This window comes from Rana temporaria, chromosome 13, assembly GCF_905171775.1.
Source record: "Rana temporaria chromosome 13, aRanTem1.1, whole genome shotgun sequence".
In the NCBI taxonomy this organism is placed as follows: domain Eukaryota; kingdom Metazoa; phylum Chordata; class Amphibia; order Anura; family Ranidae; genus Rana; species Rana temporaria.
This window is the reverse complement of record NC_053501.1, coordinates 36,404,801-36,420,018: the sequence shown is the minus strand read 5'-3', so window position 1 is coordinate 36,420,018 and position 15,218 is coordinate 36,404,801. Positions and strand designations below refer to the sequence as shown.

The following is a 15,218-nucleotide window of genomic DNA, read 5'->3' as shown; positions in this document are numbered from 1 at the left end:
GCTTTACTAAAACGGTTTAAGTGAACAATGAGTTGCTAATGGTATCAGTTGCATCTCAGAAAATTAGAATATCATCAAAAAGTACATTTATTTTAGCAATTCAATTCAAAAAGTGAAACTCATATAAATCATCACGGACTGTGGAGAACTTTGAATTTCATTTGGAAATCAAGGTCCCAGAGTCTGGAGAGGCACAGATTCCAAGTTGCATGCAGTCCAGTGTGAAGTTTCCAAAGTCAGTAATGCAATAGGGAGCCATGTCATCTGCTGGCATAGGTCCACTCTTTTATCAAGTCCAAAGTGAGTGCAGCCCTCTACCAGGAAATTCTACAGCATTTCATGCTTATCTCTGTTGATCAGCTTTATGGAGATACCGATTTCATTTTCCAGCAGGACTTGGCAACTGACCACCCTGCCAAAAGTACCAATACCTGGTTTAATGATCATGGTATCACTGTGCTTGATTGGCCAGCAAACTCCCCTGACCTAAACCCCATAGGGAATCTGTGGGGTATTGTCAATAGGAAGATGAGAGACACCAGACCCAACAATGCAGACAAGCTGAAGGCCGCTATCAAAGCAGCCTGGACTTCCACAACACCTCAGCAGTTCCACAGGTTGATCGCCTCCATGCCACGCCGCATTAATGCAGTAATTCATGAAAAACGAGCATCAACCAAGTACTGAGTGCACACTATACTGTACATGGACATACTTTTCAGTAAGCCAAAATTTGTGTATTAAAAATCCTTTTTTTTATTGGTCTTATGTAATATTCTAATTTTCTGAGATACTGACTTTTGGGTAAGCCATAATCATCAAAATGAAAAGAAATAAATGCTTGAAATATATCACACTGTACCCACGTTGGCTCATTAGGCTCTCTGTGGTTTCAGGTCCCCACTTGGAACCCTATTAAAGTGTTGCATGGTTTTAAAGGTGATGTTAGCTACATTATATAAGAAGATGAGTCAATTCATAGTTACTACGCTTCCTGTTCACGATGCATTCTACACCTAGGTTGTCTTATTTCCTTTGTACTTATGTGATTTAAATGTACGAATGTTTTTGCTGTTCTTGTTCTAAATGACTATGTATTGTAAAATCTTTAATAAATCAGTTAAAAAAAAAAAAAAAAAAAAAAAAAAAAAAAATATATATATATATATACACATAATCACACTGTGTGCAATGCATCTATATACAATATGAGTTTCACTTTTTGAATTGAATTACTGAAATAAACTGTTTGATGCTATTCTAATTTTATGAGATTCACCTGTATGTGTATATACAGTAGAAGCTCTATTGGACCAGAAGAGATATATGGACACGAGAGATTCTACTCATCCATATGAAATGGTTTTGGAGGCATTAAACAAACCTGAGAAATTGACTCATATTAGATACTTAAAGAGGAGTTCCACCTAAAAATGGAACTTCCTCTTAACCCACTCCTCGCCCCCTTACATGCCACATTTGGCATGTAATTTTTTTGGGGGGGGGAGTGGGGGCTTCAGGAGAAGGGGACTTCCTGTCCCACTTCCTCCTTCCGCCGAGGGGCTGCAAAGGCGATTAAGCTTAATCGCCTTTTTTACAGCCCCTCCCTGTAGGCGATCACCTAGGACACATGACAGGTCCTAGGCGATCGCCTGTCCAATCAAACAGCGCAGCGCCGGGCCGCGCGCGCATGCGCAGTGCCGCTCGCGCATGCGCAGTGGGTGCTCGGCCGTGAAGCAGAAAGCTGTCACGGTCGGGTGCCCACAGTGACAATGAAGACGCCGGCCGGGGAGGGGGGGGAGAGGAGCGGAGCCCCGGCCGGCGCATCGCTGGAACACTGGAGCAGGTAAGTGTCTGTTTATTAAAAGCCAGCAGCTACACTTTTTGTAGCTGCTGGCTTTTAACATAAATATTGCCTGGAACTCCCCTTTAAGTATCACTTGAAAGAAAGTTGTGGTTTTAAATGAATTGTATTGTGGAGACAACAGATGAGCATGACTACTTTAGTTTCCAATAAGTTTATGGAAACCAAAACTTTTGACTTTGTGAACTACTGTGTTAATCTATATTAGCACAAATAATGTGTATTTCTATAATGTATCAAATGTATGACCACTGTTGCAGGCAGATAGAGATTACATAAATTTCCTATAAAAAGTGGAAAAAGTGTCTGTATTGCCTATAGGAACTGGTTACCGATGCCCATTTAATTTCTTCATGTGGGATTTTGTAAACACTAATCTGACCAGCTGCTACGAGCGTGTTAAACTGTTTTTTATTCAAACACTTTGGCACAAGGAACCATGTCCCCTTGGATTCAGTAAAACTGTGCAAAGCACTCTGTGGTCTGGTCCCACTAACACTTTGTGAAAGCCATTAAATCTATGCAGATGGGATTTCTGTCCTAAGCAGCTACCGTGATTAGCAAAAATTCCCAGTGGATTAGCAACATTTGTGCTCAACTAACAGCTGTGTTGTGTCTAATCAGAATTCGGAGTATTCATTTACTTTTCCAGTGAAAATCTCAGTTTTCTGAATTTGGTAAGAATTCTTTGGTTATTAACCACTTTACAACTGGGCCTATTTTGGCACTTCTCTCCTTCATGTATAAATCAAAAATTTTTGCTAGAAAATTTATCGGAACCCCCAAATATTATATTTTTTTTTTTTAGCAGACACCCTAGGGAATAAAATGGCGGTCATTTTCTCGCACGGCATTTGCGCAATAATTTTTCAAACGCCTTTTTTGGGGAAAAGAAAACGGTTTCATGAATTAAAAAATAACAAAACAATAAAGTTAGCGTAATTTTTTTATATAATATGAAAGATGATGTTACGCCGAGTAAATAGATACCTAACATGTCACGCTTTAAAATTGCGCACACTCATGGAATGGTGCTAAACTTCGGTACTTAAAAATCTCCATAGGCGACGCTTTAACATTTTTTACAGGTTACTGTTTTCGAGTTACAGAGGTCTAGTGCTAGAATTGTTGCACACACTCCAACGCACTCGACGATACCTCACATATGGGGTTTAAACGGCGTTTACATATGTGGGCGGGACTTGAATGCATGTACGCTTCTGCGCGCGAGCTACCGGGGACAGGGGCGTTTAAAAAAAATAAAATTTTATTGTACTTCTTTTTTTTTATTTTTACACATTTTTTTTTGATCACTTTTATTCCTATTACAAGGAATGTAAACATCCCTCGTAATAGGAATCCGTGTGACAGGTCCTCTTTATGGAGAGATGTGGGGTCAATAAGACCCCACATCTCTCCTCCAGGCTACAAGCATGAGATTGTGAAAAAAAATTCACCGATCTCAGGCCGACAGCCGCGATTGCGGCTTTGTTTACTTCCGGGTACCGGGCATGACATCATAACGTCGCGCCCGGGCCTCCGATGGTCATAGAGATGACTGGTGACCATCTAGTCACGAGACCATCTCTATGCTTCCCAGCCAGCGCCGACCGATTTATTTTTCCGGGCCCCCGATGGCACGGGAGAGCCCGGAGAAGCACCGGATGGCGGCGGCAGGGGGGGACATCCCCTCCCCCCCCTATAAGAACGATCAAGCGGTGGAACTGCTGCTTTGATCATTCTTATCGTGCAGAGAATCGGCGGATGAAGACGGTGATATCTGAATGATGCCTGTAGCTGCAGGCATCATTCATAATATCACCGCACAAAGTCGAGGACGTCCCAAGGACGTCCTCTGTTGTCAAGAGGTTAAAAATATTGTAGCTGCTGCTGCACACCAACAAACATAAACACGTCTGAGGTATTCCCTGTCCCGCAGGTGTACATACTCCTTGTATACGCACAGCTACGGGCTGGGGGATTGCCTCAGCTGCTTATGATTGGTTGTGTGCAGTGACAGCTTCCATGATGGGACTTGGATCCGAACATACCTGACCTCATCCTTAATTCGGAATTTTCCTGTGTAGCTGGTTCACAGCTATATGTTGTAGTTATTTATGAAAAACGAAGGGAAACTCTCTGGACTCATTCACACTTACATATGTGCATTAGTCCATGCGTGCCGTATGCACAAAGATCAAGGTAAATCCATGTCAGCAATATCAAACTTGTATTGAATCACGAGCTGTATGCTTAAAATTGCATCACTTCGTCACTTAGTAATACATCATTATTACAATTCAAAGTGAGGTCACTTACCCATAATAAGGAGTGTAAGTCCATTAAACAGAGCTCCGACATATGTCAGCAGCCACATTAGTACTGCAAACTAGAAAATAAAGAAAACAAATAAAAGCAATGTGTTATATAGTCAATCATATTGAGCAAATGATAACTGGAAATTATACAGAATTTTCAACCATTCTTACAAGTCTGCTAGTCAAGGCCCTTGCACCTCTGGACTGGGCAATATTACACTTGTATAAATAAGTAAATTATGCGCAAGAACTTTTCAGAATATTGTTATTGGAGCAGCATAGTCAGTGTAAAAAGCAGCACATAGAACAAGTATCTGGGGTCAGAAAAAGTTCAGGCTGTTAGGGTGGTGATGGGAGATGTGCGGGTATGCTTAGATGGGGGTATGTACTCAGGGCTGCCGTCAGTGGGGAACAGAGACCATGTTCCAGATCTAGGAGACAAACAAGGAGAGAGGCGCCTCTGGGTGCAATACTTTAAAACAGTTTAATTTTTAAAAAAGCCAAAGGTTAAAAACCACTCACATTTTGGTGGTCAAATACAGGCATGTAGATGCGATTCTCCAGAAGGATTTCTTCCTCGGGTCCCTGGTATGGCGCTGTGAAGTGAAGGGGATCAGTTTTTCTGCCGCTGATGGTATCCGGTGGTTTGCGGTGGACGGGGCGATCCTCAGCAGACACTGCATGAACGGGTATACCGCATTGCTTTATCAAGCTTGATAAAGGAATGCGGCAGCCCTGTCATTCGCTGCCAAGCATTCGGAAACGCGTCGCTTGCCTGGTGACATCATCTCCCATCGGTATACCCGCGCATGCAGTGTCTGCTGAGGATCGCCCCGTCCACCGGATACCATCAGCGGCAGAAGGACTGATCCCCTTCACTTCACAGCGTCATACCAGGGACCCGAGGAAGAAATCCACCAGACGCACCAGATGACATCTACTTCTCCTTCTGGAGAATCGCATCTACATGCCTGTATTTGACCACCAAAATGTGAGTGGTTTTTAACCTTTGGCTTTTTTAAAAATTTAACTGTTTTAAAGTATTGCACCCAGAGGCGCCTCTCTCCTTGTTTGTCAATATTACACTTGTTTCACCTTGCCAGCGACAGAGTTAAAATATACACCTCTTTCCATGATGCTGCAGCACCCTGGTCAGGACATTGAGATTTCGCTCCCTTGTTGGTAAAAATGCTGCAGAACCCCCCGCCAGGAAAAGGCATTTCTTGGCACATCCGGTCACTGAGGGAACAATGTGATGGAAACAGGTGATTTTTTTTTCTGCTATGAATACAAACTTCTGGAACAAATGCTATACAGCTCTCGCAAAGCAAAAGAGCAAGGAACCAAGTATACCAAAATAGGCAGAGTAAACTAGATTTTTAAAGTGCAATTTTACTTCTATTGCTTACTATATGTGCACCATCTTTTTATAACAGAAAAATGCTTGCACAATATGGCAACAGGGTTTACTTCGGCTTTAGGTCAATGGCAGTATTGATAGAGTTGACACTGCCAGGTGTTAAATAAAAAGGTCACCAGAGGGCTCCATCAAAATTTTACTAATATCGGTTATTTCGCCTCTGAATGGAAGACGAATATATGTGTTTTCTGGTATTTTCACAGACCGATGAAAAAAAAAAAAATAGAACATTTGATTTATTAGCATATTATGCCTGTGTGTAAAGCCATTTTCTTGCTCATACATCACGGGACACAAAGCCTTAATTACTTAATGGGTTATGTAGTCACCACAGGTGATTTGAGACTTGCAAACCCAATTAGAATTGAGTTCCTCCCCTATATAACCCCCCCGCAATTTTTCCATTCTGACAGTAAGGAATCTGAAGTCTGAATCTGCCTGGTGTCTGTGAGCAAGGCAGAATTTATTATTTGTTATATATTAATTAATGAGGAAGGACCAGTGTGGTTTTATGTGGATATGATCAGTAATACCATATAAGCTGATGGTTATCAGTCATACCTTTAATGAATCAACCAGGTCCTGTACCAGGAAAAGTCTCCTGAGCTCTCGGACTATGTTGTTTAAGTACACCTGTAGGCAGTCTGTGTATTTCTGGATCTGTTCTTGGGAAAGGGAGATCTCCACATCCAAATAGTTTCTGCAAGAAAGCACATGCAATGTTCATTAATGGTTGGAGTCTGTCAAAGTTATTAAAAGAGATTTCATGTCAACACATTCAAACTTGGAAAGCATGCTTTCTCAGACTGGTGGTCACCAGAGGTTGGAGCTCTAACTTTTACCTAAAGAGTTTGGCTACTCATTAAGATTCGCTGTAATCTCCAGCCTGCTCATTGGGTAACTGTATTAGTGAAACCAACATCACTACTGTTAGTTGCAGAGGGAAGGAGAGCAATGTTTTAGTGTGCTTGGAAGAAGAGGGAGCTTGTTGGGCTCTACTTTTGCTTTATCCACCTCCCTTCGTCATATCAACAATAAAAGGTAGTTAATATGCAGAAACTTGGAGCCATGTGACTATCTGAAGAAGACAGAGAGAAGGACCCAACTCAAGCTTAGTACGGTAGTCACCGCAGAATTTCTGAGGTCCCAACTGCAACAAGGACCTAGGCTCCCATGAGGTCCTCCTCCACCTATCAGGTCTTAATCCAGCTCCATCCTTCCTTCATAAAACTGCATTAGTACTGTTGGTAAGCAAACTGGCATACAGCAAATGTACTATGTTTCATGTACCATGCTTCCTACACCAGGGGTCAAGTCCTGGGGAAAAAAGTGTGGGAACTCCCATCCAAGATCCACTCCCCCCACCAAAAAAAAAAAAAATTATACGCTCATATGCATAATTACTAAACCGCATGTTTTGTTTTTTTCGATCCACTGTACCTTAGTAATCCTTTATGTTACTGGCCGCTTCCTGTATATGGATTCATTGGGTAGTGTGCGGGTATTCCGTCACTTTCTCGATGCCGCAATACCTGATGAATCCATATACAGGAAGCGGCCAGTAACATAAAGGATTACTAAGGTTCGCCTGCCTCTGACAGTGACTCGAGCTGGGCATCACCGCTTAGTGAAGGATTGGCTCGGGCGGCTCGGCTGCTCTAGTCCTGCAAAAGGGAACTGAGTTCCTGCTGTGAAAAAAGTGCAGGAACTCCGTTCCCACGCGTTCCCGCAGGACTTGAGCCCTGTCCTACACGCTGCTACTATGCCTTAGTGCCAAGCCACTGTTTAACAGTAATAAAGTGCCCCATTGGGCAGAGAGATCAATGCTAACCTTATTGCCAAAGACTGCATTAGATATACAGTATGTGTGTTGCATGCAAGTACAGAGTTGCTGCTGGTGTAGGTGTGGAGTGCTGGGAGTGGAAAGTTTTCTATCTGAGAACATTATGGGTAGATGTCAAAATGTAAAGGTTCCTTTGGGTTACTGCACTTTGCACAATCATTTGCCTGAATAAATAGGACTCTGGAAGCTCTTCTAAAAAAGCAGAGAGCAAGGGACTAGTGACCATTGTCTGTAGCCCCCCTGAAGCTGATCCTCTCTATCACTGACTTACCATGCCTCGTTCTGCCATTCCAGGCTGCCATCTTGGTAGGGTTGCAAGAGCCTCAAACAAGAACAGTGACATCACCAATTCTCACTTCACGCCTCCTGAAAATACTAGTTAGAGGCAGAAGTACCTTTATAATACACTGTAGCTATACAGCTGAGGCCCAGGAACACTTACGTACCAGTAAGTGTGCTGTTATTCTTTAGAAATTCAAGACAAAAATGTAAATTTAAATTTTTCAGAGTTATGCTTAGACACAACTAGCAAATCTTAATTTCTTAAATTCCGCTCCACTTTAACTTGTGTTTGACATAAGCAAAGGATTTAGCTAAAATGACTTACTTAAATGGATGGCCTTCATCGGTCTTCTGTACAGCCTGTAAAACTGATTTGTAGATTCTGAAGCTGATTGTGGCTGAGAGGGCAGCAAGTGCTAGGTAGGCGATGACACTGACCACACTGAACTGGGTCAGGGAGAAGAGCATCAGAAGGACACTTCCAAATACAATTCCCGTCTGCTTCACATCCCGCCAGTATAACAGGTCAATAGCTATAAAAGATCAAAATAGGTATAAAATTAGTTATTCAATTGCTTTGTATTCAAAATCAGAAATCATTTTTACTTAATGTAGCTGTATTGTACTTCAAACGCTGTGCCCAATATAATTTTAGCTTTAACACAAACAATTCACAGATTATCTATAATGCACACAGTATCACTTACAGCATTTCAAACCATTTGACACTTATGATTTATTAAAGCCTCTTTCACAAAATTTTGTATAAACCAAAATTCCCATGCAAGAGGAGCACCAAATTAAGTCCCCACCTGCTGGGGGCCCAGGACCCCCCTTGCTTGGTACCAAATACCACGTGCTTGGTACCAAATACCAATTTTGTGAAAGTTTGAGTTTTAAGCCTGGTACACAGAAGGAATTAAAAAAAAAACTTCAGTCCATGTGTACAGCTGTCTGTTCAACAGAAGCCTGTCTAATGACATTGGAAAAAACAATGTCTCCCCCCCCCCATTGATAACGTCCTTTGATGACGAAACGCATCTGGGAGGCTACGCAGTGACATCACCACGCAGAGGAGGAGGGCTCCTTGTATGCCGGCTGGCATTTGTTTGATTTTTACACACTGTTTTAAATCTTTATGCTTGCGAGTATATCTCATCATTTTTAAATAAACCTTTTGTAAAACGGAGTCACGCTATGGTGCATCTCTCTTTTATGTCCTAACCGAATGAATTGGAGCGAGCTGCCATCGAGTGCCTGCTGTTAACCCTTTCCATCCTGGGTCCTGAGGAGTTAAAGGCTGCGGCTGGGCTATAGCCAAATGCTCGATTTGCTTGCCCTCTGGTAAGCGGCCTCTTATTCCGGTGGAGTGTTCACCTATATTGCCATACATGTCACTTGGTGGTGTGGAATTTAGGATATTTTCTGCAGTGATCCATTCAGCAGGAGTTCTATGCTAATCACTCAAGTGTTATGCCATACTTCCTACGGACTTGTATTAATTTGAGAGTGATTCATGGTGCAAGATACATGTATATGGACTTTAAAATACCTATCCTCTGAGATTATTATCAAAAATGTTGTAATATTTGTGGCGCGGCTTTTTGTTTTCTGTTTATGTCTAATGACATTGCTTGTGTTGATGTGGAGCTCAACCCGTTAATTGAATTAAAAAGAAAAGGTAAAGTGCGTACCGGGCTTAAGGCACATCCAATGCCACAGACCATTAATAGGTTGCCAAGGAGCTGGCACTGGCATTTGGACATTTGTTATCCCCCCGTCCATACTATGCCAGGGATGTTGGTCTGCTTGCTGTCACCTCCTCTATAGTCCTAAACATGAAAACTCATGCAGTCTTGTTTGCCATCTCAAAGGAAACCAGTAAAAAAAGAAAAGAAACCCTCTTCTCTCCACCTTGTACAGTAAAACTTTAATTTAAGGTACCCATGTCTAAAAAAAATATAGTTACGCTATTTGAAAAATTATAGATTGTAGATAAAATAAGTCCAAGATCAAACAATACAGTATATGAAGTCCACAGATGTGTTCAAAGTGCATCCAATCCAAAGTGCAACTGTATATAACTTGGAAAAAACAGTTGTGCAATGGGAAACGTTCATAAACAAAAAATATGCGTAAATAGAATTAATACATTTAAAATGAAACAATACATCAAACCCACAGATGTATTCAGTCCAATATGCTCAAACAATGGTGTCCACACGTGTTACTTTAACTGAATGTGATTTGTGAACCCACCACCTAGGTACATCCTGCCGCTTACCAGAAGCGTTGAACCCAAATTATAGGAGTTCGGCATGGCACAATAGTATTACAATGGATCATCCAATCGGGGGGGGGGGGGGGGGGGGGGGGGTGTCGATGGTACTCCACATCAGACTGGAAGTATGGGAATCTCATCCTGTAGGTCTATATGGCTCGAATAAGGAGAGAGATCACCGATAGTGTAATAAAATTTGAAATGTATTAGTTAAAAGACAAATAACTACTTACAAATTGAATCTCTTGTTAGCATACAATAAATCTAAACAAAAACCGAGCTAGTGTCAGCCAGGGAATGTGGAGATTTGGAGGAGGCTGAGAGCAATAGAAGGTACTGAAGTCAAATTTTTTTTTTACCTTAATGCACGGTCTGCATTAAGGTAAAAAATTCCCACGCTACCTGTTCTACCCTGCCCCCCCCCCCACCTGTCCTTTTACCTAGATTCTAGCACCGCACCAAGGCTGTCCCAGCTGGAGCCCTGCTCCCCTCGCTTCTTGGTCTCACAGTAGACACTGAGAGCAACGTGAGCAATAGGCTCCTGCTACTGTCAGTCACACGCCTGTGAGGACAGGGAGCGGGGGTATGGCTTAACGGTGCTGAGTGCATCTATGGATGTACACATCCTGGCTCTGGAGAGCGCATCCTTAGCACCTGGCAGGCTAAGGAAGTAACTGGAATATCCGTCGCCTTTTTCTCAATCTCTCGGCCAATCATGACAATGCTGGTACAAGGGTGGTGGCCTTGTTGGACGCAGAAAAGGCCTTTGATTCGGTTGAGTGGCCCTTTCTCTGGAGTGTGTTATGTAGGTTTGAATTTGGCTCCAGATTTCTCCAGTGGTTGGAAATGTTGTAAAGAACTCCCAAACCTTGAGTTCACATTAATGACAGGATCTCAGCGCTATTCCCCCTGGCCAGAGGCAAGGGTGCCCTTTGTCACGAGTCTATTTGCTCTAGCATTTTAGCCAATTTGCCATTCTTATACAGAACTCCTGGCTTGTCGAGGGTTGGCGAATCTGCACACTGGAGAAGATTTCTCTCTATGCGGATTATACCCTGCTCTACCTAAGAGACGCAAGCTCCTCCTTGCAGATCACTCTATCTTTGACGAGATTGGGTACTTATCAGGTGTCAAGATAAACTGAAGTAATCAGTTTTGTTTTCACTGGATTTAGATGCCAGGAGCTCGGCTTTGCCTATCCCCTTGGTATGGGTTGAGGAATTTAAGTATCTGGGTATGAAGGTGTCCAGGGATTTGGACAAGTACTACAACCTGAATATCCACCCCATACTATTACAATTAAAAGACAGATGTACCTCCTGGTGTAACTTACCTAGGGCTGCAACTAACGATTATTTTCATAATCGATTAGTTGGCCGATTATTGTTTCGATTAATCGCAAAAAAAAAAAATAGCATTTTACATTTTTTTGGGGCCAATTTGATTACAAAACACAAATTGACACAAAAACACATTACATGCTTTTCTGCAGCTTCTCCATTGAAATATATTGAACCAAAAAAAAAATTATAAAAAAATAGCACCGCTTTGCGTTAAAAACTCCTTGCCCTTTCCAAATACGCAGCTAAATATAGCTGAAAAAAAATCATGGATGTGAACGTGTCCCAAAGGAAAACATGTAAATGAACTGTAGTGTTTCTGCAAAAAGCACCAAAAAACAGAGGTGTGAATCCAGGCCTGAGATGTTAAGAAACATAATGGGGTTAAAAAAAATAAGTACAAAAAGAGCAAATAATCGCTACTGTAAGAGGTTCATTTTTTTACTGTGGGACAGTGAAAGTAATATTTACAGTAGCCATTTGCTTTTTTGTACTATAAAGGGCTAATTTTATTTTTTTTAACCCCATTATGTTACTGGCCGATTAATCGATTATGAAATTACAATTTTCATAATCGATTAGTTGTTTCCGCCCTAAACTTACCCCTAAATGTTTTGGGTCGCATTAATATATTAAAAATGATTTTCCTCCCTAAACTCCTTTATGTGTTCCGCAATTGTCCCATATGGTTGAAAAAACCTTCTTTAGAGAAGTGGACAGTTGTGTAAGTTCCTTCCTATGGGCAGGTGCTGCTCTGCGTCTGGCGAGGTCCGCCCTCCATCTCCCGGTTAGTTATCGTGAGTTGGCCCTTCCTAACTATCAAGTCTAATTCTGGGCAGCAGTACTTCTCACAGTCCGCTGGTGGTTTGTAAGTTCTAGAGCAAATGCGGCGGCCTGCCTGGAGGTGGCCCTACTGGGATCACTTACAAAACTAGGTAATCTGATATACAGGGGGTCGAGGGCCTACCCATCCCTTCCAATCCCTACTAGAATGACGTTGAAGGTGTGGATAGCTGTAAGGACTCAGTTTGCCAAGCCTGATCATTGGTCTCCTTATGAACCATTGTGGGGTAATCCCTCCTTTCCACACATTATTATGCTCCCTGACCCACAGGTCGGGGCTAGATTTGGTGTACAGAGACTGAGGGATGTTATGCCTACAGGAACACTTATCATTTGGGGCACTGTTGTCTAATTTTAGACTACCTCACTGAATGTACCTCCATTACTTCGAACTGCAACATGCTGTACATTCCCAGTGTCCGAATCCCCCTACGCTCGAAACTGACCCGATAGAGGAGCTTTTGGAGCAGGAGGCTTTGACTAAGCCCTTATCTGCGCTTTATTTGGCTCATCGCAGTGTTCAGTCACCTAAGGCCCATTTCACACATACGGACCATTCAGGTCTGCCTGTCAGTTTTTTAGGTGGACCTGAATGAATGTTTCATTCACCGCTATGGAGTGACGGATGTCAGCGGTGACATGTCCGCTGACATCAGATCCACTAAATGCAGACAGATGGAAACCCTATTTTCCATCTGTCTGGCGCATCGGATGAAAATGGACAAGCGGTCCTTTTTCATCCGATCCCCCATAGAGGAGAGCGGAGCTCTGACAGGTCCATCTCTTTTCATCCAATCCCCCATAGAGGAGAGCAGAGCTCTGACAGGTCCATCTCTGCACAGTGAACAGAGACGGACCTGTCATCCACCGGCTCAGCGGGGGATCAACGGATCGATCCCTGATGAGCAAGCAGAGTCCATCAAAAACGGACAGCCCCATGTGAAAGGGGCCAAAGATGGATAGACTTTGGGAACAATGGCATGCAAATATTACTGCATTAGATAGGGAAATATGGGAAGAATGCTTTGAGGATAGCCGTTTTAGACATGCCCACAGGTAGCACAGTTTTGGACGGTGGTTCTTGATTTGATCAACTCCTGTCTACAGCTGTCTCTCCTCTATACCCCTGATTTGGCACTCCTGCAAATTCATGATGATAAGAAAAGACCTAGATGTACCAAGCTGTCGATTTCATATTTACTGTATTATGGGAAACAACGAGGGAAATAGTTACCACAATTTGTATATTTTGTGGACGGGTGCTGCCCCCACCAAGGACCTGTGTCAATGGGCTCTGGGCTTGTGTCAATGGCTAAAGAGGAACATCAGTTTGAAATGTGAATTAACACTGACAAGTGCATTTGACCTTCTTCTGATTTGCATCTGACCTGCTTCAACACTTCTATGGGAATGCAAAACAAAAGCCCTTCGACAGAGACTTTGCTGTCCTAGGTACTGGCAAAGAGTGCCTGATGGTATATACAGCGTATACAGTTCTTTCTGTTCTATATACAGTGTGAGCTTTACCATTATATTTTACTTCAATTCTACAACAAGACATTCCATTTGTAACTTTAAAAACTAGAGAACATGTCATGTCAAAAATGACAGAAAATGCTACAATTAAATTTTTGACAGATTGTTATACACGCGCCAAGATGCCTACTTCATGCTTGTTCACACTGTATTGACATACAATAGGAATGAAATTCTTTAAATAAAGTTTTCCACCTAAAAAAAAAAAAAAAATCTGTAATGCCCTGTACATACGACTTTTCCTGTTGGAATAAACTCAGATGGTTTTTCCGACGTAGTTCCTAAAGTCTCGATTGATTACTTCCTACTGGCCCCTTTTGCAGGTATAGCTATTTAAAATGTTAACAATTAAGTGCCTCTACTGTTTAAAATCCAACAAATGGCACCGTCTCGTCCTACGCTGCAAAGCCTCAGTTGTCCTGTATTCTCAACACTGTCCTGATAATCAGTGAGTCACTAGAGGCCCATTTTGCGGATAGACTCAAGATTTACTGCTGTGAGCGGAGAAGAAACAACAGGACTGTGCTGAGGAAGGCCAGATTAGGGAGGAAGAAAAGAAAAGGAGAGGCGACAGGACAAGCCCTGCTGCCAGAGAGACAAAGAAGAGTTAAACTTTGAAGGATTGTGCCTTATCTTATCTCCCGATATTATCTTCTTTCTCCTCTGCAGTGCTATAAACTTCAGCACTGTAAAGCTTCTGTCAGCCTTCCACTCTAGCTGAGCCAAGGCATACAATAAAGGCTGGACATATATATATATATATTACAGAAAACATGGGGGGGGGGATTTACAGCACACACAAATTTTGGTAGCACTAGACCTCTTTCAGATGAGCATTCCAATCAGGTACTCCTGTCAGTTTTTTAGGCGGACCTGATCAGAAGGTCCAATCATCTCTATGGACAGGTGGGTGTAAAAGGACTTGTTCAGTTCTAGCTGTGTCTATAGTAGGTGAACTTCAAATACATAGTATACTATTCCATCAACACAAAGGCACAAACTATGCAGAGATAGCAACAATAGGAGGGCCCCCCCCCCCCAAGATCATGGCAATCTGGTTTCCCCATCTCTACTCTACACTATATTACCAAAAATATTGGGACACCTGCCTTTACGTGCACAAGAACTTAATTGGCATCCCAGTCTTAGTCTGTAGGGTTCAATATTAAGTTGGCCCACCCTTTGCAGCTATAATAGCTTCAACTCTTTTGGGAAGGCTGTCCACAAGGTTTAGGAGTGTGTCTATGGGAAAGTTTGACCATTCTTCCAGAAACACATTTGTGAGGTCAGGCACTGATGTGGACGTGAGACCCTGGCTTGCAGTCTTCACTTTAATTAATTCCAAAGGTGTTCTATCGGGTTGAGGTCAGGACAATGGGCAGGCCAGTCAAGTTCCTTCACCCCAAACTTACTCATTTATGTCTTTATGGACCTTGCTTTGTGCACTGGTCCAAATCATTTGGTAGAGGGAGAATTATGGTGTGAGGTTGT

The 15,218-nt window shown here is 42.4% G+C and overlaps 1 protein-coding gene across 1 annotated transcript in view; it reads right to left on the bottom strand.

Moving 5' to 3' along the window:
* RTN1 (reticulon 1) overlaps positions 1 to 15,218 on the bottom strand; it is a 194,702-nt gene that overhangs the window by 9,006 nt on the left and 170,478 nt on the right. Inside the window, exons 7-9 of the mRNA XM_040331957.1 lie at positions 8,053 to 8,260; positions 6,164 to 6,302; positions 4,184 to 4,253 (exon numbers count right to left, since the gene is read on the bottom strand). Coding sequence (XP_040187891.1) covers positions 4,184 to 4,253; positions 6,164 to 6,302; positions 8,053 to 8,260 — 417 coding nt within the window. The remainder of the gene's footprint in view (positions 1 to 4,183; positions 4,254 to 6,163; positions 6,303 to 8,052; positions 8,261 to 15,218) is intronic.